At 38.3% G+C, this 26,019-nt stretch overlaps 1 protein-coding gene across 2 annotated transcripts in view; it reads left to right on the top strand.

The window, feature by feature from the left end:
- Window positions 1-25,020, top strand: part of LOC149227378 (uncharacterized) — an 81,960-nt gene extending 56,940 nt beyond the window's left edge. Inside the window, exons 3-5 of one of the 2 annotated variants that reach the window (XM_089377771.1) lie at window positions 23,633-23,754; window positions 23,951-24,236; window positions 24,382-25,020. In XM_089377771.1, coding sequence (XP_089233897.1) covers window positions 23,633-23,694 — 62 coding nt within the window. In that variant the 3' untranslated portion in view covers window positions 23,695-23,754; window positions 23,951-24,236; window positions 24,382-25,020. The remainder of the gene's footprint in view (window positions 1-23,632; window positions 23,755-23,950; window positions 24,237-24,381) is intronic. The other variant, XM_089377770.1, reaches the window with a different exon arrangement.
- The last annotated feature ends 999 nt before the right edge of the window (window positions 25,021-26,019 follow it).

The following is a 26,019-nucleotide window of genomic DNA, read 5'->3' as shown; positions in this document are numbered from 1 at the left end:
TGCTCTAGAAGCCCTTGGTGGGTTGAGTTACTAGTCCTGAAAGCCCTTGTTGGACAAACACTCTGAAATCCCTACAAGAGTTGTGGGTTGAATTAATAGTCCTTGAAGCCCTGGTTGGAACAAACGTTAAGGAGTGTTGGATAGCTTGGGTAGAGACCAATCTAGTGATGTTTAGTGATGTCTAACCATGAGGTGGAATCATTGGTTGAGGATTGAGGTGGTTTGGCCTCTGAAATCCCTAGTTTGGTTTTGTTTGATTTGTTCCATGAGATCCCACATTCATGCTTGGAATATGGCACGAGGGTGATTGGCTGAAAGAAATATTTGGTTTAGCCAATTTATCGTTGGGTGGTACATGGAAGTCCCAGACCTAGTTGCATTTTTCATATGTTAATAAGAGCTCATTTCCTCTTGTATTTTATGGGTAAACATACTTATTCATATGAAGATTTTACTGTTGTTATCTCTTTGTTATTTCTGCTAAATATATGTTGGTTAAGAGGATGTTTTATGACAATCTTGATGTATGGCTTTCATCATGTTTTGATTTGAAAATGAATGTACATTGAACATATGACCTAATAGGTGATAATGCATCTATTGTGATAAGGCATCAATGCTTCCTTACGAATCTTAGATAAGTCTGAGACCCCAGTGCTCAGATAGGTTGTTATGACTTGTAGATTTCATATTTGTGACATGTTTGACCAAATGCATGTCATGGCTAGTAGGGTTAAAATCACATACTTGTACCAATGATTGCATTAGTAGCCTTATTACATTGTTATTTATCATCTCTAAAAGTTTCAATAAGTTCATGGTAGTGGCCTGAGCCTTGTTCCTGAAAAAGTGGCACATAATTTGGGGTCGTTGGCTCAGAACTAGCTGGAAAAGTCCACAGTTGTTTGCATGCCTTTTTGTGGGAGTGACTAGAAGGAATCATTTGCATGTAGGGCTTGTCATGGGATTTGTTGAGGGTCCATATCAGTGAAATGTCAATTTGTCTCGTGGGTTGGTCACCTGGAAGCGTTGGTTGGCTCTTGAAGATTCTGTATCATGTGTGGAAGGTCAGAATGGTTTTGTTTTTTTGGTTCCACTTCCTTAACTATACACGGGGAGTTGAATCATGTCATATTAGCTTCTTGTCACATGTTTACCCCAGCGGACCCGTTAACTTGGGTAAATGTGGGAGGAAGGGTGGTTACACCACATAAGAATACATCATCTTAATTAATCATCAATTTTAATCCTAATAACTAAATCAATAAATGAGACTACATTAAACTTCATATGGACACTAAATAACAACCTTTTTTTGGCATTAGAGGCATTAAACGATTATGTGATTCCTTGAGAAGCACTTTCATTCTTCAGCTTTCAAAGTGTAACTTTTGTGGGGAAATGCACACTTGCAGTTTAAAGGCATGTGAATAATTCAAGAACTTAAATGAAAACAATTGAAATAATAATCTATGAAGAAAAAATAGAGGTATAAATCTATCTAATATAACTAATCTAACTAAGAAAGGAAATAGTTGCAATGCAAACCAGATAGAGGGGATTTCCTAACTAAAATGCGTTACAACGAAAGAGATACAACACCATTAATCTACTCCATCATAAATCTCATAATAGTGTCACTTACATTAAAATTAAATATAAAATTTCACATTAAAATCATGAAGAGGGTTTGCACAAACTCAGTATGGACCTACATAAGCTTTGTGTTCGAGCTAAAAAATGCACTACTATACAACCATCACATAAAATTGATTAACCAAATTTGAGATAAACAAACTAACTATTTCATTGAACGATCTCTTACTCTCACAAACACCACCTCACTTCCTTTTACATTACATGAAGTTTAAATAAAATAGAGGAGAGCATGGTAAGCCACGACAAGCTCCTATTTCCGCAAACATATAGACTCCCAAAAAATCACAATTGATCCCTTTCTTTACATTATACACCATTTATATAAGATGCGGGGAGGTTGTATTGCAACCACAACCAACTCCCTATTTTGGAGAGTCATTTGAAGCATTTCCATTATAAAAAAATATATGGTGTTACCTCATAAGAAGACAATCCCTTGTTTCTCAATTCTAACAGAATGACCATGACCAATGAATATAACACAAATTTCATTTTTGTGATGTTCTCATGGCATGAAATGCATGAGAATATAGTCATCACTAAGCCACAATATCTTTTGTTGTTGGATGACTATTGTTTCATTGTATGTGTATAATAGCCTACATTTAACCAAGGAATTGACCACGAGCTCATATCTTCTTCATTTGACCCAGGAGGTATCCAACTAACTTTGATCCATATTGGGCCACCTAGCAACAAAACCCATATGGTGGATTTCACCTAGGATGCACACAGATATGACAACAAATGATTTGGGTTACTAAATTTGCATAGAGGTTATCAAATCTATGCTAACATAACTATCATTAGCAATAATCAAGATTAATTATATTAATTCATTAGAAAGAATTAAAATCATTAAAATTTATCAACTTAATACCTTATAAGCTTGAAATGACATTTCTCTTGAAGAATCGAGAGAATACTATGGTAAAAAGGATAATAGAGCGCTGAAATGAAGCGGTAAACTGGTGAAAAAGGGATGTTTTTGATAGTGGACAAGGCATCAAAGTGAAGGCCCAACAATTTCCCTCATTGTATGTCTTGAAGACTTTCCAGTGAGATGCACCAAAGGTTTGGCAATGGGTTCACCCACATTTTTTTCATGTTGTTGTCTCAATTCTACTCATCTTTGTCTCATCCTCTCTTTATCCTTCTCTTGTACTTCATCTTTGTCAACTAGTTGGTGTTCATAGTCCCTTTTGTAGTTTTTCATATTCCCCATCTTGAGTGTTGATTGATGCAAATTGATTTTAGATTTCACATAAATTTCTTGTTTTTTGCCTTTTGACAATGACAATAATATAGCCAGGTGTGACTTAGTTCACATATATTTTCCTTTTTTATTTCATTTTTTTGAAGATTTATTTTTGATGATTACAACAATACATTGATCAAGTCATTTCATAAACTCAAAATAAAACTTGATCCAAGGTTTACTAAACTATCATCGAGGTTTTCTAAAATCCTATAAGAGGTTGTCAATTAAGAGCCTAAATACCATAAATCATAACCCCTTTCTATAAGAGCTTTTGCAACTGAAACTTCAATGGTGTGAAACCCTTTCAAGTCTTCCATCTCATGTGGTGGACTTGATGCCAATAAAACCATCATTGAATACTCTATCCAATGTTATAACATTTTTACACTTCTAGTCTCACATGATATTTTAAATTTATTTTCTTTTAAACTTATATTTAAAAAAATATCCCATTAGTATGATATCATTCAGAGAAAAAATATCAGTGTAAAAACTATACAACGAAATAATTATAAAACATGTGTGTTCTATTAGGATGTTTCCAATTCAAAAGTGTATTTTAGTTTTTCAATTTACATAAGTAAGAGGAAAAATTATGTTGGGAACATGAAGGTGTATAAAATGAGATTTAAATATTAATTTATCGCCTTCAAAAATAATACAATATATAATTTTACCAAAAAAAAACTTTTAAAAGATAGGTCGAATAAACTACATCTTTTATAGATAGAGCTCATTTTATTTTATTTTTTGAAAAATATGCATTGAGCACTCAATTAATTGATGAGAACAAGTCACTTGTTAACTTTCTCCAAAAGAATGCAGAGACAAACATATAATTAAATGCAAATTTGACACATAGCACACACACAGATGTTAGAAAGATAACATATTTTTTTACAAATTTATTTTTTATTACATTTCAAAATCCACAAGGTGTATAAGAGTTTTGAGGGCTTCAATTTAAAAAATATTTTAAATGTCAATTTTTTTGCCACATGTTATTAAGAAGCGGGATACATCTTCGTGGATTCACCCTCTTGCATTACAATTAGGGAACATATCTTACATGCCTTCTTTTATCAATGACAGTACAAGGAATCCTCAACTTGGACTTCACCATCAATAGGCTACAACTTTCTTGAAGGGAGGGATAGTGGTAGGGGATTTGAGAACAAGCCTAGGGAGGGTTAACAACTAGCAGATATTGAGCATTGTCTCCTAGTTTATTTTACAAAGTTGCCATCAACAAGAAGAATGAGTAGATGATCACATTACATGTCAAAAGTGTTGATGGGGCTTCCACCTACACAAGCAACGAGAAAATCTATTTGAGTATTGAGTACATGGTTAATTGTTAGGACAATGTAAATGAGATTGCAATAATTCTAAACCATGAAATGACACATGTTTGGAAGTGGAGCAACAATAATGCTTATATGTTATCAAATTAATTAAATTCACCATGGATTGTAATTTCCTCACCCATAACCTCACCCCTTCAAACTATGTTAATACCAATAATAATAATAATAGAAGATTGAACTATGGCCACAATGTCACTAATTACTTTCTCTAGGGCTATGACACACTTAGCTTTGACTTCATTTCCAACATGAATTCAAACATTGTGAGATGGATGACACTTGGGATTATTCAATGATCTCTAATGTCAAATTGTCAATAAAGTAAATTCAACAAACCTAAGGGATAATGGCCCCAATAATAATAATAGATTGAACTATGACTACAATGTCACTAACTACTTTTTTTAGTACTATGACACACTTAGCTTTGACTTCCTTGCCAACATGAATTTCAATGTTGTGAGATGGATGAAACTAAACATCCTTCCATGATTTCATAGGTCAAATTGTTGATAAAGTAAATCTAATAGCCCTAAGGGATATTAATCCAAATAATAATAATAAATTGAATTATGGCTACAATGTCACTGACTACTTTCTCTAGTACTATGACACACTTAATTTCGACCTCATTGCCAACATAAATTTAAACATTCTGAGATGGATAGAACTTGAGGTTCTTCAATCATCTCATAAGTCAAATTGTTGATATAGTAAATCCAATAGCTTAATAGAAAATGACAAATTGGAATTCACACTAAAAATCATCATTCATCTAATAAATACACTTTTTAATTCCATCCATACACTTTTTACTTTTTATATATGCTCTATAAAATTTAAACAAAAACCAATATCACCATGGAAACTAAATCCCATATAAACTAACATATTTAAAAGATCTAAAATATTTCCGAAACATCTTTTATTTACATTGATATATACGAGTTTAATCCCTCAAACGCAATAGATTTATATTTGGGACTTCAAAGCATTGATTACTCTATTGTTACGTGCTTCATAATGACAAGGAATATACATGTTTTTTAAATTTGTAAGGACATCCAATGACGCTGTTCTCAACTATCTATTTTTTAACAAGTGGTGGTTGCCTTCCCTGAGTAGTGGCTGGGACCTCTGGAGCGGAACCTTTTTGGCTGGATTTGTACCGGAGATTACTTTTACAAATGTTAATACCAAGTAAATTGCTTTCATGACCATGTGCCCCCAATAGTTGGGTCATTGGATGGATCACGGTGCTAAGAATGTTAGTTGCAAAAGCAAAAGTAGTGGTTGGCGTTCAAGGAGTCTAGGGCTGGAAATTGACGTCGTGTCGTATTTTAAGTTTCAGCAAGTATTTTACGGTTGGTGAAAATTTGTGCTGTCTAAAATATATTGGGGTCATGTTATTTTAACGTTTAATTAAAAATCTAAATTTAAAATTTAAAAATCTATTGTACCGGAATTTGCAAATCCCTAAAATTATTTATTATAACTAAGGTTGAGTTTAAAAAAATCTAATTATAATGTACATATTACATCAATGATCCAATTGGATTGCTTTGTAGGATTGCTTTGTTCCTACCGACTACAGGGCTATGGCTAGCTTGCTATATTTTTTCAAGATCTAGTTGTTGAGAATTAATGGAACATTATGGGGACTAGAGGGCTATGGCTAACATGCTATATTTTTGGCTATGGCTAGCTTGTTATATTCTTTCAAGCTCTCGTTGTTGAGAATTAATGAGACATTATGGAGACTACAAGGCTATGGCTAACGTGCTATATTCTTTCAAGATCTGGTTGTTGAGAATTAATGGGACATTATGGGAGTAACCTTCAGCGATATGAATATTGATGACATAATTTAATGACCTATTTACTAGCATTGGAATTGATTTTCTTGCAAAACAACTTTCAAATTTACCACTTTTGCTTTTGGCATCTAACCATATGTGGTTTGATGAATTATGTGTTTTATGGTCTTACATTTTCCTCTGCCATTGTTATTTCTTGCTAATTGAGAAAAGCAATAACATCCCTGCAATCTTTTAATTTAGCCTAGTGCACTATTGAATTTGTTAGCGTATGAATATTGCATGCTTTCTCATTCAAAACGGCTAGACGGCTAGACTGGTGCTAGACTGTACTATCTTCGCTAGTCCAAGCTTATCCACCATCTCTGTAGAAACAAGGTTATCAGTGCTTCCACTGTCAATTATTACTTTACAACACTTACCTTTGGATTTACAGGTAGTTTTGAATAAACTCTTCCTCTACGCTAGTTCTTCAATCTCTTTCTCAGTCTTAAGCAATGTCCTTCTCAACAATAGGGATTCTCCTACTTCAGGGGGTTCTTCCTTCTCCATAATTCAAGGTGTTTCTGGCTTCGCCTCATCCACATTCGCATTACTCTGACTTGCTGGTTTATTATGAGGACAGTCACACGACACATGTCCCCATTCTCCACATGTGTAGCACTGAATATCTCTTCATCAACCTCTTCCTCTAGGTGCAAATCTTCCTCTATTAAAATCCCCTCTCTGTGGTGGTCTACTACTTGAATTTCCTGCTTCATGCTGATGTTGCTCTCCCCTTGGTTTGGTAGTTCCTCTACCTCTTACTCAGCTTCTTCCTCTATTCCTCTGATTCTGTTTTCTCAACATCTTCTCTTCTGCCTTCAAACTCGCTTGATAGGCATCCTCAATAGTCTTTAGACTTAACAGGGTAATCTCATCTTGTATGTCATATCTTAAGCCATTGATATATCTAGCTACCTTCTCTATGTCATCCTCTGCATGTCCTGCTCTAATAATCAATCTATAAAACTCTTCTGTGTATTCTTTTACAGACATTCCTTTTTGCCTTAAATTCTGCAACTGTTTAAAAAGATTTAACTGATAACCTTTAGGCATAAATTTGGCTTTCATCTTACTCATCATTTTGTCCCATTACTTGATCTTGGACTTCCCTTTCCTTGCTTTGGATGTTTGTAGCTCATTCCACCAAATAGCTGCATGAGCCTTTAATCTCGTAATAGCAAATTTCACCTTCTTCTTGTCGTCAGCTTCCTCTTCATAGTCAAATATTTGTCTAATGACTTGATCCAATCCATTAGCTCTTCTGCATTGAGACTCCCTTCATACGTAGGAATTTCCACCTTTGGTTTTCCTCCTACATTCGCCAGCGTCTTAATAACTCTAGTAGTTTCATTTTCCTCCTCTTCTTCTTCCTCAGAAGATTCTTCTTTAGCACTGTGATCCAAATTTAAATAGGAACGCAATAAATTATAGAGATAACCATAAACACAGATATGCAGCGGAAATAATACTTCATTTCATTAATGCAAAATACTGAAATATTCTTACAAACAGAAATGGAAATAAACTAGCTAGGGTGATGGTATCTTATCTCTCAGAAGAGATGTGGCGGCTACATGCCTCTGAAATATGTTACAATGAGGCTTGATGGCCTGTTTATGTTGAGAAACAATGGAAAACCCTAAACATCCAAAAACCTAACCCTAGAGGATGAAACGCCAAACTATGGGCCCCGTTTGGGTAAATTGCTACATCAACATCCCGGGGTCGTAACTTTGGCATCCGATCTCCGTTTGACGCGTACAATAGCTCGTTAGAAATATCTATTTGAGGACTATAACTTTGGGTAGAGCAATATTGGTTTGTAACCCATGTTGTTCTCACTTTTCCCAAAAAAACGTCGTTTACGACCTCAAAATGGCTCCAGAAGTTCAGAACCCGAAAAACTGCTAAAAATAGTAAATTGTGCTATAATTAAGGAAACTGAAAAACTGAAAGAAACAATGGTGGGGGTCCAAGTGGACTTGGCGAGTGGCCACCAATATCCACCTGGATCATCCCCCCCCCAGGAAGCAATGGTCCCCATTGCGTTGAGTTCCTCCCTGAGATGAGGAAGCTTCTGCTGAGCTGGGTCCCTGGTGAGCTGTTCTACAATCTCTGTTGTGTCCAGTAATGGTGGGAAGCATGGTCGATGACAGTCCACATTGAACACTCAGTGTAAGCAAAGGAATGGGTGAATGTTGTGCTCCAAAGCATTGTTTCCCATAGCCTTGGTAATGGTGTAAGGACCATGTCAGAGTGGTTAGAGCTTCAGATGGGTTCTTGCAAGGCGTTCTTTCTGTAGATGCAACCAGACTTTGTTGCCCACCTGAAACTTGTGTCGTACCCCTGTGGGTGAGGAGAAGTTGTTTCTTTGTTCTTTCATGACCGTATCCCTTTGTTGTTGCTGCTGCATGGAGGAACCCTTCGCGGGGGTCATGGATGTGGCAACGATCTTCCCCTTACTTTGGGAGCGAACCAGAGAGAAAATGAATTTCCTAGTCTAGGAGATGAGCTCGCTGCCTTTCTTAGCAGCGATCAAAGAGGTGGTGGTAGGTGGGGCTACCTCTAGTATCCTATATAATGAATTACCCAAAGAAATAATAATAGCGCGAGGCCTTGACTCATACACAACATGTCGCCTCCACAAGTATGGCTGGCTTAATAATACATCACAAACATCTAGAGGTGTAACATCACACAATGCCTCATCTGTGAAGAGTTTGATGTTGTAGGGAAGGCGGCATTGTTGGCGAACTCGGAGATCTTGTCCTTGGTGAAGCCACCCGATATTGTACGGCTGTGGGTGTGGTGTAGTTGGTAGGCCCAACTGCTTCATGACCTCTACTGAAATGAGGTTCTTTTAGCTGCCACTATCGACAATGAATTGTAGCGGCGAACCCTTCACCCACAATTGTGAGTGGAAAAGTCGCCCCCCTCCTCTAGATCTTTGGGCTCATTCTTCTGGATCTTGGCGGTGGAAACAGTGGTGCTGGGCTTCGCATCAATGATCTATTTCCCTTTTCCATTCCCCTTGTCGGGTTCTAATTCAGGGTCAGAACATGCATCTGATTCAGAATCCTTCAACTCAACCACCAGAGATTACTTGGTCCGACACTCACTTGTGTTATGAGTGGGGCTCTTGTGGAACTCACACCACTTTCTTGTGTCCTTCTTCAACTTCGTGGTGTTGTTCTTTTCTTGCGGCTTGGACGGGTTGACTTGGGCCACCCGATCCAAAGTCTCGCTTCTTTTGTTTCAACTTCTGCTTGATTTTGACAGTGTATCGGTATACTGTGCTGAGCAAGGAGATGTTCAGGAACTCCATCTCTTCCTGGATGTATCTATGTAGGCAACCTCAGTATTTGAGTACCAGATGTAGCTTAGAATCTTTGATACCCAACTATGTGCGAAGGGTATGAAAAATGTTGGTGAACTCCGACACATCTTGATCCCTTCCCTGCCGCAGCGTGTCCACTTTATGTATTTGTCCTCATAGCTTTTGACAGGGTAGTACTGCTCCTTGATGGCATCTCGGAATGAATTACAAGTGGGTGCAACTGAAAATAGTGAGCCTGTGCTTTCATCCTTCTACTCGCAGTAGGTTTTCCACCAGTCCTTGATGTGGTGGGCTACTTTGAGAAGAGCGAAAACAATCTTTTCCCGACTCGAAAATTCATGAACAAAAAGATACCCTTCCAGCAGATTTAACCATTTATCTACGACATCTGCGTCTATTTGACCCTCGAAGATGGGGATTTCAAAGTTAACTTGTACCTTAAAGGGCGTGGCGTTTCCAGAGTAGCTGCTGGAAGCCGATGCGTCGCCTCTGGGTAGCCGCTGAAGGATCTGTGCAAAGTTGTCCATCATCGCGTTCCTTTACCGCTCGAGGGCTTCTTCAAGCAAGATTTTGATAGGATCTCCTACCCCCTCATCTTTCTTTTCATATGCCACGAGAGGCCGTTGGGATTTGCGAGGCTGGTTTTGCAAAGGTTCGACCAGTTCAAGCCCTAACTCCTTATATCCCGACCTTGTTGGGGACATGCAAAGAAAAATAGAGAAAAAGCAAACCGCTCTAATACCACTAATCCAAATTTAAACAGGAACACAATAAATTACAGAGATAACCATAGACACAGATGAAAAGAGAGGTACAACTTAAAAATGTGAGAATCAGGTGAGTAAGATCGGGGGATGGCTAGGGTTTGGAGGCGAGGGTTCCGGGCGAAACCGCGATCAGGGCACGGTTAGGGGGTTTACAGACAGTTTCCGTGCGCAGGAGCAGGTGTAGGAAAGACAATCTTGGTTTGACTAGCAACTGGAGGTTGAGTCTTTCGCTTATGTGGTCAGCTGGGAGGCAACATATTCACAGGAGCTGCTAGATTAACCTTTTTCCGTTTGCGACAGTATAGGTCAAGGGTTTGCGCTGGCACCTAGACTGTTTCCGGTGCCATCCTCGGAACGACATCCATAACCATGGTTAATCCAAACGAACTGGTTGATTTGGACCCGGAAGTGGAGGACATTTTATCAGTTTGGGGGAAGGAACCTACAGCCCAAAATGTTGAATGGTATTTCGGGGGTTACGAGCTATTAAGGCTAGAACCGCCTCCTCAGGTATCTCTGGAGACTAAACCCTCTTTCCTGCAGCTCAGTAAGGAAACTGACAGAAATGCTCTCAGGATTCGAAACCAGACATCCTTCCAGCAGCCGGTCAGAGAGGATGCGGCGGAGAGGGCGTCAAATGCTGCTCATTTTCTTGGTAACAGGGGAAAATCTGTTTCGGGCCGAAACTTTCTCTCAGGGGGCATCGAAGATATAGTAAATTTAGGGCTTGCTTCAGGGCTCGACAAAGCAAGGGGCTCTGGAAGGGATTCTTCGTTTTCTAGGGTTTCTCTTTCAAGAGACCCTCCCTTTCCTAAAGAAAGCATAGCAGGAGGTTTCGAAGGCCATATCGACAGTCAAGAGGGTGAGCCGGGAGGAATTGATGGTTCCCTGGTCGGTCAAAAAACAGTAGAAGACCCCTTCCCCGATTCCTTAGTCCTAGTTCAGTCTCGGCCGGAGTTAGAAATCCCTTCGGTTCCGACCCAGGAAGAACCAGAATGGAACGGTGCTTTCGAGGAAGCCATGATCTCTGCCGAGGGAATTAGGAAAAAAGGAGAGAAAAGAAAAACCCAAAGACCGATTGGATCTCAGGAGTTGGAAGGAAATTTGGTCCTAGGTATGGAGGTCTCAATTGAAGAAACCCTAGGAGTAGCAGAATGCACCCTGGTCGGCAGGGCGAGAGGCAAGAAACTCTCGTCAGGGTTTTTGCAAGCATGGGGAGAACAACAGTTTGTTTCTGACAGACCCCTAGGTTTTGAGGCATCCTGTTTAGCTAAGGGGTGGTTTATGCTCCGGTTCGAGGATAGGGAGGCAGCTGAATGGGTGCTTGAAAGAAATTGGACCATCGGGAACATCCCGGTTCTGTTGAAAAAATGGAGCCCCCTCTTTGACGCTATTAAAGAGAAAACCAACGTTTTTCCGGTCTGGGTAAGGGCCCTTGGCCTTCCTTCGTTCCTCTGGACTGAAGCAGTGTTTAAAGCCATTGAAAATAGATTGGGCTCTTTCCTAGAAGCCGACATGTCATTTCTGGAGACAAAGAACAGAGCAATGGCTCGCATTCTGGTGATCCTAAACCCTAGCAGAGGTCTTGCCCAAAAAATAAATTTGCAGTACAAAGACTATGTATTTGAGCAGATTTTGGACTACGAGCACTTGCCCTTTCGGTGCCATAGGTGCCATGTGTATGGGCACCTTGCCAAGGACTGTCCGCTGTCCAGGAGAAGGAGGCGATTTCGGAGGACCTCAGCTTTCAGGGAGCAGGATTTCTTTCACGCACATGTTCCTCAGGAGAAGGAAGGCTTGGTGGAGCAGATAGTTGAAGAAATGGAGACAGAGGGGACTCAGAAAGAGCCATCGCCCGAAGATCCTCAGCTCCGAGAACCGGCCAAGGTTACAGAATTGCAACCTGCAGAAGCAAAGGAGGAGACCGTAAGGGATTCAATCGCTGATCAAAATCCTGCCAAAGAACCTGAAAAGGGTATGTGTTCAGATCTACCTCCTTCTCCTCTTCAATTTCCAGAACATAATTCTGAATCTCTGCATAAAATGCCCTCTCTTTCTCACAATCAAAACGAAGGCTTAAATGAGAACAAAGACACTTCAATGGGTGAACCTGATATTGAAACTATTTCGGCTGCCATGCCTTCCCTCGATTTGAATTGTGAAGATGTTTGGCCTCCTCTTGTTCCCCCGGTACCTCACACCCCCTGCCCCTATAACCTTAGATCCTTGGGAGGAAAGCCTGGGTCGTCAGGATCAGTTGGAGGTTTAGGGCAGTTGGTCCCTCAAGGTTTCTCCAAAAATAAGAGAGGAAGAAAATCGGATTTATCTAAGGCCAAATTAAAAGCAAAATTGGATGTAGCTGATGGAAAACAACACTCAATTCCTGGGGTTCTTAGAGCGGTGCAGACCCCTGAATCCGTTATCAAATGATTCTGTCTTCTTGGAATTGTAGGGGTTTGGCCAGTAAACCTAAAAAATTGGCCCTTAGAGATTGGATCCAAAACTCTAAATCTGAAATTCTTTTTCTCCAAGAGACTCTTGGAAAAGGAACTGAAGTGGAAACAATGCTAAGTGCTCTCCTGCCAGGGTGGAAATTCTCAGCAGTGGATTCATCGGGCCATTCTGGAGGTCTTGCAATTGGGTATAAAGAAGGGAGAATAAAGGTAATAAATCAATGGGGGACGAAGCATGTAATGGGCTTGGAGATTATTTCCCCCGACCTCGCTCTTCCCATTTCAATTGTAAATATTTATGGCCCCTGTCAAGGAAGGGAGATATTCTGGAATGACCTGATGGCCAAATCCTTGATGAAGTCTTCTCTGTTGATTGTGGGAGGCGACCTAAATTTCTCAGTAGGGAGAGCAGAGGCTTGGGGTCCATCGGCCAGGGAAGACCCCTTGTCGGATTTTTTCCTCAATCTCCTCTCGGACAACAATCTCATTGACCCCTCCCCGATCAAACTCAAGCCAACCTGGAGGAACAAAAGAGCAAGGGAGGCTCGAGTAGCTAAAAGACTGGATCGTTTTCTTTAATCTGAAGATTTAATTTCAAAGGTCCCTATTCTCAGACAGTGGGTTGATGAGATAGGTAACTCTGATCACTTCCCTATTTTTTTGGATCTCTCCTTCCCCCCCCCCAAAGCCTCCTGCCCCCTTTAAATTCAATTCCTCTTGGTTACAAGATCCTTCCTTCAATAAGCTCTTCAAGGAAACTTGGATTCATCCGGATAGAAGCGCAAGAGAGGACAAAAGTTTCCTGTTTATGGAAAATCTTAAGAGATTGAAGAAAGCAACTATCTCCTGGGCAAAGGACAGGAAGGTTAAACAGAATGAAGAGCTGATCAGGATCAGGGAGGAACTGAAGAAATTGGAGAGTACTGAGGAGGATGGATATATTTCGCAGGCTTCTAAGGATAGAATCCTCCATCTGGAAAAACTTCAGAACCAAATCCTCTTGGACAAGGAAGAGGAATGGAGGCTCAAGAGCAGGGCAATATGGCTAAAAGCGGGTGATGAAAACACCAGTTTTTTTCATAATTATGCCAAAGGAAGAAAATCAGCAAACACCATCTGGAGTCTTAAAGACGAAGAAGGAAGGGAGGTCAGTACTTTTTCAGGCCTCTCTGGTTTAGGACAGAGACATTTCCAGAGATTATTCTCAGATTCGGGAGAGGCCACCATAGCAGAGGTTATTAGAACTGCGCAATGCTTTCCAAGATTTGTCGAAGAGGGAGAAGCAGAAGAATTATCAAACCCCGTATCCAAGGAGGAGGTTGAAGCTGCTATGAAAATTATGGCCAAGGATAAAAGCCCCGGGCCTGACGGGTGGACTATAGAACTCTTCCTCTTTTTCTTCGATTTAATTGGTTCTGAAATCACTGATGTAGTAGAAGAATCAAGACAGAAAGGAGAAGTCTACAGCCCTTTCAATTCAACTTTTCTAGCTCTCATTCCAAAGAAGGACGATCCGGAGAATTTTGAAGACTTCAGGCCGATCTCCTTATGCAACTGTATATATAAGATTATTGCAAAGGTGATAGCTATTAGAATAGTTCCTATTCTGTCAAGAAACATCTCAATGGAACAATTTGGGTTTTTAAATGGAAGACAAATCCACGAAGCCATTGGAGTAGCACAGGAGGTATTACACAGTGTCAGACAAAAGAAAAAGAAGGGTGTGGTTCTTAAAATAGATCTCTCCAAAGCCTATGATCGAATCAATTGGATTTATCTCCGGTTGCTTCTAACTCATCTGGGCTTCAATTATTCTTTCATCAGTTGGATTATGGGTTGCATCTCCAATGTCAGTTATGCAGTTCTTATCAATGGAGCAGCTTCACCTTTTTTCAGAGGTCAAAGAGGCTTAAGGCAAGGTTGCCCTTTATCTCCTCTTCTGTTTCTTCTAGTGGCAGAAGGGTTAAGCAGGTTGATTCATAAAGCTAGAAGAGAGGAGAAGGTAAAAGGTATCGAGGTAGCAATAAATCTTTTCATCACTCATCTCCTTTTCGTTGATGACATTTTGATTTTCTCAAATGGATCGTATAATGAACTTAAGGAACTAAAATGCATATTAGATCTTTTTCTGAAAGCTACTGGCATGCAGATAAATTCCAGGAAGTCTCAGGTTTCTGTGGCAGATATTGACAGAAGGGAAAGAACCACGTTGCTTAATCTATTTCCTTTCCAATATCAACCTCTGGATTCCCCCCTCAAATATTTGGGGTTTTGGTTAAAACCGGCAGCATACAAGAAAGAGGATTGGAACTGGCTCATAGCCAAGTTAGAAGCCAGAATTTCTCATTGGAGTTTCAAATGGCTTTCCAGAGCTGGTAGACTGACCCTCATCAAATCTGTACTATTAGTCATTCCAGTACACTGGGCAGCCTTAACCTGGGTTCCTAAAGGAGTGTTGGAGAAAATCAGAAGGATATGCTGTAGATTCTTGTGGGCAGGCTCAAAAGAAAGTTCAGTTCTTCCCTGGGTGGCATGGGATAAGTTGGCTAGGCCAAAAGAATGGGGAGGTTGGGGGTTAAAAAGGCTCCCTGAGTTTAGTCTCTCTCTGGCAGCTAAATCAGGATGGAGATTAATCTCGTTGGAGAACTTATGGACAAGGGTGGTCAAAAGAAAATACATAGACCCAGTCTCTATGGAAGATTGGATAAGGAGCTAGGAAAAGATAAAGAAGAATGTCTCAGTCATTTGGAAAGCCACGGTGGAGGCATTCTCAGTGATTGAACAAGGGCTGGCGTGGAAGATAGGAGACGGAAGACAAATAAGGATTGGCAGGGATCCCTGGGTAGGTTGTAATGAAGCCTTTGCCTTATCCCCAGGCTTACTCAGACATTTAGGAAGTAAGGGCATTTTAACTCTAAATCAGGTGGAGAAAACAGGCCATTCTACTATATGGGGACAGGCTTGGAAAAATGATGAAGAGCTAGGAATAAACATCAGGTGGAAGAACGAATGGTGCTCTTTCATTCAAGAACTCCATCGCTCCAATGTCAGGCTTAAAAATGAACCAGACTTGCTGATCTGGGCTCAGGGGGAAACAGGTGAATACTCCCCAAAAGACGGATATAATTTCTTAATGCAAAAGAAAGGTTGGGGAAACCCAGAATGGTGGTCAAAACACATTTGGAAGTTAAAATGCCCAGCAAAGGCCAGGATCTTCTTTTGGTGTATGCTAAAAAGGAAAGTTCCAACTTGGGACATTTTGCGAGCCAGATACTTGGTTGGGCCAGGGAGGTGCCCCTTGTGTAAGATAGAAGAGGAATCAATAAGTCATCTCTTTATATCCTGTGCAGAATCAAAAAAGATATGGGGGGAGTTAATCAGATTGCTCAACATTAAGGCGTAGTGGGGGATTGAACCCTTGGAAGAAGCTTGGAGTAGATGGTGGCAGAACTACCCGGAGGGGAACATGAGAAACCTCCCTCTTATCTTCTTTTGGGGGGTGTGGATAGCGAGGAATAAAAGTCTGTTTCAAGACAAAGACACTCCAACATCTGTCACAGTTATTAACTGTGCAGCCATTTACTCTGCCATCCCTATCCCTGAAGCAAAAAATCCCCACTCACATCACAAGCCTGCTATTATCCAGGAGGGCATGCCCTGGGCTTTTTTCGACGGAGCATCTCAAAATAACAAGGCCGGTGCAGGATTGTGCATTCATCTGAATCCTGATCACTCTCTAAAAGCATCTGTAGGTCTAGGTTCTGGCACTAACAACTTTGTTGAGTTGTCCGCCTTGCGCCTTCTTCTTTGCTGGCTTCTTCAAAGAAACATCTTCACAATTCAAATTTTCAGAGACTCTTTGAATGTCATAAACTGGGTTAATGGGAGTGCTATATGTCAAAATCAAATTCTGAAGATCATTTTAGAAGAAATATTGCATTTAAAGTCATCATTTATCAGTTTTATCATCTGCCATGTCTACAGGGATAAAAACGAGGAAGCAGACCAGCTTTCTAAGACTGGTTTACAACAAGCTCTGGGAAGCTGGTCAATAGTTGAATTAAGACAGGGGCAGTCCTTTACCTCTGTTCGGCCTCCTTTTGCTCCTCCACAGTGATCGCGGCTCTATATTTCTTTTTGTTCTGGTTCATGGGCACCACTGTTTATACTTCCAGCATCTTTTTCTGTTATATTTCGAGTATTGCAATCAGAAAACTCTCTTTATACTTTTCATAACAGCATGATTTTGTGAACTTACAGCCATGTAAGGGGTTGTTTTCCTTCTCTGAAGGAGACCCTAAAATATTTCTGTTAACTGTTCTAAGCCTCCTGAAGGGAGGAAGACATGATAGTTATTATCAGACTTCTATTACAGCAGTATAGGATATATTTCAAACTTCTCAATCAGTCAAGAAAGACTGAGATTTTTTGTGTTTTTAAAGAATGACAAATCAGCAAGCATCTGAATCATCAGAAATGCTAAAAGCATATGCAATGTAACTTTTTATTTTCTTAATAAAAAGTTCGCTTTTTTCTTCGGAAAAAACCATAGACACAGATATGCAGCGGAAATAATACTTCATTTAATTAATGTAAAATATTGAAATATGCTTACAAACATAAATGGAAATAAACCAGCTAGGGCGATGGTAGCTTTTCTTTGAGAAGGGATGTGGCGGCTACATGCCTTTGAATTGTGTTACAATGAGGCTCGAAGGCCTATTTATTGTTGAGAAACAACGGAAAATCATAAACATCCAAAAACCTAACCCTAGAAGATGAAACACCAAACTATGGGCCTCGTTTGGGTAAATTGGTACATCAACTTCCCGGGGTCGTAACTTTGGCATCTGATCTCCGTTTAACGCGTACAATAGCTTGTTAGAAAGATCTATCTGAGGACTATAACTTTGGGAAGAACAACGTCAATCTATAAACTATGTTGCTCCCGGTTTTCCCAAAAAACATCTTTTAGGGCCTCAAAACGGCTCCAGAAGTTCAAGACCCGAAAAACTGCTAAAAATAGTAAATTGTGCTACAATTAAGGAAATTAAAAAACTGAAAGACACAATGGTGGGGTCCAAGTGGACTTGGCGGGTGGCCACCAATATCCACCTGGATCACACTGTCATCCCCTTCATCAGGGGTTCTTCTCTGAGTAGTCTCAATTGTTTCCATCCTCGCATGCAGACTTCAGATCTCCTCTAGCAGAACTGCATTTGCTTTCAGTCTTCCTCGACCAATGCCAGCTCCTCTCCTTGGTAGCATGTTAACTGTAATCAACCTTAATCTTTGCTTCGATACCACAAATTATGCAGGAAACAATTATTTCAAGGAAATATCAACAATCGGCCCTGCGTTTGCTATGTCCTTTACTCACTTCACCTCTACTGCAAATCTCTAATTTCCACCCTTTTAAGTAGCCAACACTGATATTTCCCCTTTGTAATTAGAACTACTCGCGATTCTCTATAGATCGTAACACATTAGATCCAACTGTACAGATTATATCGCAATCGCAAGTCGCTAGGGGTAAGCATCAGGTCTCGGCCCTTACGTACATAGTGTTGCGATGCGATATAGTCAATGGTCCCACTTCCATCACATATCGCACTGTTCTACGGTCGGGGTCCGATAACATACACAGGACTTCTTGCAATGCGATATTTTGCCATCACACTTCATAATTTCTTAAGGTTGCGGTCCGATCACACTCCACTATTTGTTTGCGATGCGATATGGGTGATCCAACGGTTGGCGGGGTTTCGCATTGTTGGTTCGAACTTGGATCAATGACTAAGAACTTAAGCGGCCTCAACACTGTTAATAAGGCTAAAGACCTGCGATTTCCATTGAACTCTATGTTTTATAACATAAAACATGAAAATAGAGAAATATTGGTGTTGCCCCGAATATGAATAATCAGAGGTGAAACGAGAGTTTCCCCAGTATCAATATATAAACATACACATGGCATCAATTATTCATTATAAAAAACAGTTATAGAGTCTCGGCCTTTGGCTCTATTACAACGATTAAAAGACCTATGTTTCAATCTAAATCCTTGCTCTATTACTTAACTCTTGCTTCACTCAATCCTCTCTCATCCCTGCCCATCCTTTTACATTACATTTTTCTCCTTTTAATCAATCGAATCCCACTCTAACTACTCAATCCCTATTTTAAACATTCTAATAGTCAAATCTCTATTTTCAGCTCTATCACACACTTATGGTAACAACTTATCTTTGGATCTAAAATAAGACAATTTATACTTATTATAATAATGAAATACAACTCATTTCTTGAGAGATCCAACCTTCTCAGTAAAAATTGACTTTTGACCACTTAGGTCAATGAAATTCAACTTGTTTAGCCACAACATGTGAACAGACTTTCACATTGTTGGCTAAGTCCAGATGCTCCTGCATCATCAACTAAGGTAACACCGTGGCATTTCTTGAATATATTTCTCTGTCCATACTTTTATATATGCCACATATTCAATCCAAATATCTTAAGAAATAATATGACGTTTATATTATATAAGATGTATATTTTATTCTAGCATAGGATATGGAGTAAGTTTGAATCTTGAGATCAAACCTAGAAGTGCCTAATTCATCCATTTTATTTGGTTTCTTCTTTGCACCAGTGATTTGGGTTGTCATGAGAGTCCTCCCCTTATGAATTCCATTGTTGTTGAAAAACAACCGCATATAAACATGAGGGAGACTTTAGCATGAAATGGGTATTTATCTCATGAGTTTATTCTGGCGAATTTTCACACTTTCAAAGCTTTCATATGTGCTAAAAATCAATGGTAAACACAGACTTGGAAGAGAACTCAAAGTTGTTATGTAGTTACTGAATCTAATTCCAATCTTAGAGGTACAAAACTCGATTCCATAGAAATGAAGATCTCAACAAGTTAAAAATCAATTTATGGATTATTGAAGATTTAAATTGATAGCTTCAATAATACTAAAGCATTCAAAGCATTCATTATTGCAATGAGAATATATCAGATACACCAACCTTATTTATGCATTCATAAGCAACATCTAACAAATATATTTAGCATCTAGCTTTTAGTGTTTTACTAGAAATGCATGAAGCATTATATAAACAGAGTGTGGCCTTTTGAAAAATCTATTCAATGCTTTTACTTGTGCCAAAAATAGACCGACATATCAATATCGGAATCAGGATTATAACTATGTTACCATAAATGAAATGGGAGTTTTTGTTTCAAGAAGAAAACATAATAACATGGAAAACATCATTTTGTATTATCCTTCTGGTTTATCCATCCAAGAAACCAATTTCTCTAGAAATGGATGGCTTCTTGAAACCGTTTTTTGAGAAATATGATCTTATTTCTCCTTAAACTAGTTCATTTCTCTGTGTCTCCAATTGATTCCATTTTTAACTTGCACATAAATTTAATAAATTTAGATTGTATATTGATAAGTTCACGTATGGAGTTTTAGTAAACAAAAATTAAATAGTACATGAATTTTGTTTGAAGATTTATTTTTGATGATTACAACAATATATTGATCAAGTCATTTCATAAACTCAAAATAAATCTTGATCCAAGGTTTACTAAATTATCATCCAGGTTTTCTAAAATCCTATTAGAGGTTGTCAATTAAGAGCCTAAATACCATAAATTATAACCTCTTTCTATAAGAGCTTTTGCGACTGAAACTTCCATGGTGTGAAACCCTTTCATGTCTTCCATCTCATGTGGTGGACTCAATGCCAATAAAATCATTATTGAATACTCTATCCAATGTTATAACATTTTCACACTTCTAGTCTCATATGATATTTTAAATGTATTTTCTTTTAAACTTATATTTCAAAAAAAATCCCATTAGTATGATATCGTTCAAAGAAAAAATAACAATATAAAAACTATGCAACGAAATAATTATAAAACATATGTGTTCTATTAGGATGTTTCCACTTCAAAAGCGTATTTTAATTTTTCAATTTAAGTAAGCAAGAGGAAAAAATTATGTTGGGAACATGAAGGTGTATAAAATGAGATTTAAATATTAATTTATCGCCTTCAAAAAATAATAGAAATGATTTCACCAAAAAAGATCTTTTAAAAGATAGGTGGAATAAACTACATCTTGTATAGATAGAGCCCATTTTATTTTATTTTTTGAAAAATATGCATTAAGCACTAAATTAATTAATGAGAACAAGTCACTCGTTAATTTTTTCCAAAAAAACTATAGAGAAAAACATATAATTAAATGCAAAGTTGACACATAACACACACACATATGTTAGAAAGATAACAAAATTTATTACAAATTTATTTTTAATTACATTTCAAAATTCACAAGGTGTATATGCGTTTTGAGGGCTTCAATTTAAAAAATATGTAAAATGTCAAATTTTCATTGCGGCATGTTACTAAGAAGTGGGATACATCTTAGTGGATTCACCCTCTAGCATTACAATTAGGGAACATATTTTATATGCCTTTTTTTTTTTTATCAATGATAGTACAAGGAATCCTCAACTTGGACTTCACCATCAACAACTTTGTCGAAGGGAGGGATAGTGGTAGGGGATTTAAGAATAGCCTAGGGAGGGTTAACAACTAATAGATATTGAGAATTGTCTCCTATCTTATTTTACAAAGTTGCCATCAACAAGAAGAATGAGTAGATGATCACATTGCATGTCAAAAGTGTTGATGGCACTTCCACCTACACAAGCAACGAGAAAATCTATTTGACTATTGAGCACACAGTAAATTGTTATGACGATGTAAATGAGATTGCAATAATCCTAAACCATAAGATGACACATGTTTGGAAGTGGAGCAACAATAATGCTTATACGTTATCAAATTAATTAAATTCATCATGGATTGTGCTTTCCTCACCCATAATCTCACCCCTTCAAACTATGTTAATCCCAATGATAATAATAATAATAGAATATTGAATTATGAACACAATGTCACTAATTACTTTCTCTAGGGCTATGACACTTATCTTTGACTTTGTTGCCAACATGAATTCAAACATTGTGGGATGGATGACACTTGGGATTCTTCAATGATCTCATAGGTCAAATTGTTGATAAAGTAAATCCAACAACCCTAAGGGATAATGGTCCCAATAATGATAATAGATTGAACTGTGGCTACATTGTCACTAACTGCTTTCTTTAGTACTATGACACACTTAGTTTTGACTTCCTTGCCAACATGAATTTTAATGTTGTGAGATGGATGAAACTAGACATCATTTCATGATTTCATAGGTCAAATTGTTGATAAAGTAAATCCAATAGTCCTAAGGGATACTAATACAAATAATAATAAAACTATGGCTACAATGTCACTAACTACTTTTTCTAGTTCTATGACACTTAACTTTCGCTTCATTGCAAATTTACATTTAAATGGTCTCAGATGGACAAAACTTGAGGTTCTTCAATAATCTCATAGGTCAAATTGTTGATATAGTAAATCCAATAACCTAATAAACCATGACAAGTTTGAATTGACACTGAGAATCATCATTTATCGAGCAAATACACTTTTTATATTCCTAAATTCATACACATTATATATCTCTTTCTATCTCTTTCTGGTAAACTACACTCACCACATAGAAAAAATTGGAACTAACTCCATTGTTAAATTAAAAAATATTTTACCTACCTATAAAATATGAATGCTTTTTAAATTTGTAATCTACATCCAATGGGCTGTATCGATGACGCTAATTCTCAACTATGTAAGTCTTTTTTAACGAGAGGGAGTTGACTCTTTCTTGAGCAGTGGCTGGTAGGCTGTGGGCCTAGTGGAGCGGAACTTTTTCGCCGGATTCGTACAGGAGATTACTTTTACAAATGTTGATACCAAGTAGATTACTTTCACAAATGTTAACACCAAGTAAATTGCTTTCGTGGCCATGTGCTCCCAACGTACCATGTCGGTAGTTGGGTCATTCAATGGATTACTGTGCTAAGATTATTAATTGCAAAAGCAAAACTAGTAGTTGGCGTTCAGGGAGTCATGGTCAGCACTATTGGTTCAGAAAGGACCACATCACAATTCACAAGCTGTCGAGCACTAAACACGTGTCTGTTCGCAACCAACCCCAAGAATCTTTATGTGGTGGGATGTCTCCGGTTCAACGCGTAGGTCAAGATTGCTGCGTGCAGTTCCAGCTAATCAGCGATCATATGTATGTTGAGCTTAGCTTCATTTATCTTGTTATCTAGATCTTTACCTGCCTCGGCTTCATCCTCTTTGCATTTGCATGTCTGTCTATGTCTGAGCTTCATCTTTCTGTTCATCAATGGCAACCGATCTCCATCACAATAACAAAGCTTTTTCCCTCTTTACTTCTTCGGCCTCCTACTCAGTCCCTGTTACGACTTTTTCACACACCACGTGGTCTGGATGTCAAGAACATGTTATCTTTACACGTTTTGCATCGCTTAGTACGATGTCTTTATCAATCATCGGTGGTCCGGAGGTCAAGAACATTTCACCCTCTCATCTTTAATCATCTGGCAGATAATGGATTGCGAGTTCGCTGGAAATGGTGGAAGGATAAAACACATTGCTTCTAGGGTAGAAGCCGATGTTCAAACAGCATCCGTTCATATTGCCATTTTATATGCAAACAATGAGCAATTCACTTGGTGCTTGGATGAACTCGACCTTGTTGTGCAGTCAAGGGGTTAACATTCTTCCGATCTTTTCAGATTCAAGCCACATCCAGCGTGTAGATTTGGTAGATCGGATTATCAAACTTTGTGATGGAAAAATTACACATTACTGGTAAGTGAATCTATGAATCTCTCTGTATACTGTTTGTTTTTTCATTAAAAAAAAATAAGGTACAGAAATATGAGGTTTCCAAATTTAAATTACAGATGCCAATCCACCACAAAGATCTTGGGAGAAATATTGCAGAGGACAAATGGATGCTCTGTAGTCGTTTGCAGCAGACGACCAACACAGATTGAAGTTTTCTTGGAGCTATCGTCTTGTGTAAGTGCTTCAATCATTTCAAACTTTGTCTTCTATTGAAAATGAATATTTCAAGTTTGTTTATGCCAAGCGTGATAGATCTGCCTGGTGTATATTTTTCCTCTTGAATTAGTAGATAATGAAGAGTGATAGATCTGTACACTTCTCAAGTTTGTTGAAGGGCAGAATGATAAATCTGTATATTTTTCTTCAATGAATAGGTAATAAGCGAAGTTCCCGGAGGTCAATACATACATATCTGGGATTCGTTCAAAAATATTATAACAGGAAAGATCAGGGATCAGGTCCTCGGTGTCTGTCTGACGCATATTCACTGTTTCCCAATTTTGAGTTATGAGGAACTGACATCTTGTTGCAACCGAAGACTGGGGTTACTACATCTTATAATCCCTTGTATTCCCGGATTCATGTGGAGAAATTCAGTGTTACAAGTGAGTGGGAGGAAATTACAACCATTGTGGCAGCATGAATTTATGGTAGACAAAGGTATCTTGCTTCAGCTACTATCTTTTTAATTCATATAAAGAAAAAGCCTTTTTTTCCACTGAAAAAAAAAGCATCTTGCTTCATATTTTCATTCCATTTGATATATATATCTGTGTACCTGAAATCTAAATATTTGCATTTGCAGGTGCCTCTACAACTGCCAGAATAAAATATATGGGATTCCCTTTGATACATTCCAAAGACCATAGGGAAACAAAGCACCTTGATAGCTTATTTGCCAACATGTGACCTTGTATTCTTGTAAAGAATTGAGACAATTAGGGGAGTTTTGCAGTTGGGAAAAAAAACTTCCCGAGCTAAATGTCGGCGGGTGTGAACAATTAGAGAAGTTGTAACGTTGATATCTTTGGAGGTGATTGATGTTTCTTGGTGTCGGAAGCTGCTGCGTAATGTTCGTAGGGAGGTGGAATTGTTGATCAGTTGCGCCAATGGAATGAAAACCTCTGCTGAAGATGGCAGTGCTGTGTTACAAAGAACACAGAAAAAAGAGCAGTTTCGATTGTTTAAGTTATGACGAGCGTTGAGATTGTTTAATCGTTGTCAAAATAGTACAGTAGCACATCGTAGTCTTGGGTTATAAACAACACAGCGAAAGCAGCAGTGTCTAGCGCTTATGTAATACTGATCGTTGAGATTGTTTCATGGTAGTAAAAATAGTACAGGTACAGGCACCGAATCGGTAGTTTTATTATGTTTTATTCGTAATAATAAAGTGATGGCTTATTGGGTATGATAAAGAGAGATGTTGCCAAGTTTGTTGTGGATATTTGCTTTCAACTTGTGGTCTGTTTTCATATTCTTGATAGGTTAGTGGTGATGACATGATATCAGAGGTTCGTGACACTCTCCAGGAGAGTGGAGACATTAAGATGAATTTAACGGACAAGTTTGCAGCTCTGTAGAATAGTTCCAACTTTTGTTACCAGATAATTACTTGGTAAATATAAAAACTTTTTAATTATTTGGTTTCATTTATATTAACGAAATAATTTGTTACTGGCTAGTAGTATAATTGGCAAAATGTATGTTAGCAAGTCTCTATATATAAGTGATTGGAAGTTCAATTTCCGGAACTTAAAAAAATAGAAAATTATAATTTTCTCGCATTCCTGTTCGTTGTCATCTATCTCAAATTGCGGTTCCAATGAACTTCTGGTAACAAAAGAAAACTGTTGGTTGTTCATAATAAACCCCATAAAGAGGGTAACTCTAACATCCAACTGCAAACCCCTCCTTTAGTGGCTTTCAACCGGATCGACCTCATCAAACAGCATCTTTCATAGCATACTCTTGGAAGGGAATAAATCATGCATGTCTGCTTCATAGGCAACCTAGAGCTACAGCTAATCAAAACCCTCTAAATAAATCAAATAACGCGACTTCTTTGAACAAAGAAACCTCTCCAGTTATAGCGCTACTCTAATGAATTGAATTTCTGGTTAGAATAATCACTTCCAAATTCTCATATTGTTCAGAACTACATGTCTTCAATGAGATGTTTCAACCGAGCCACTCTAAAGAACCTGCACATTTCACTTGAGATCACTTTGAATCATCACTTCTTTTGAAATTTGGTTGAATCGTAACTTTCTCTTTTGAAAATTTGTTTTTTTAAATTTAAGCAATCATGCTTAGTGCTCAAGAGTGGACCAATTTTTTTATAAAAACTAAATCTTTCCACCTAATTATGTCCTAAGGCGTTTCCTCCGAGATTAACTCCCTTCCCAGGGCATCTGTGCCTTCGTGAGCTGTTGATTGGAAT

This window comes from Pinus tabuliformis, chromosome J (genome assembly GCF_031772625.1).
Source record: "Pinus tabuliformis cultivar Carrire ecotype Pingquan chromosome J, CPIR1, whole genome shotgun sequence".
Taxonomy (NCBI): Eukaryota; Viridiplantae; Streptophyta; class Pinopsida; order Pinales; family Pinaceae; genus Pinus; species Pinus tabuliformis.
The sequence above is the reverse complement of the archived record's forward strand: the minus strand, read 5'-3'. Positions and strand labels throughout refer to the sequence as shown.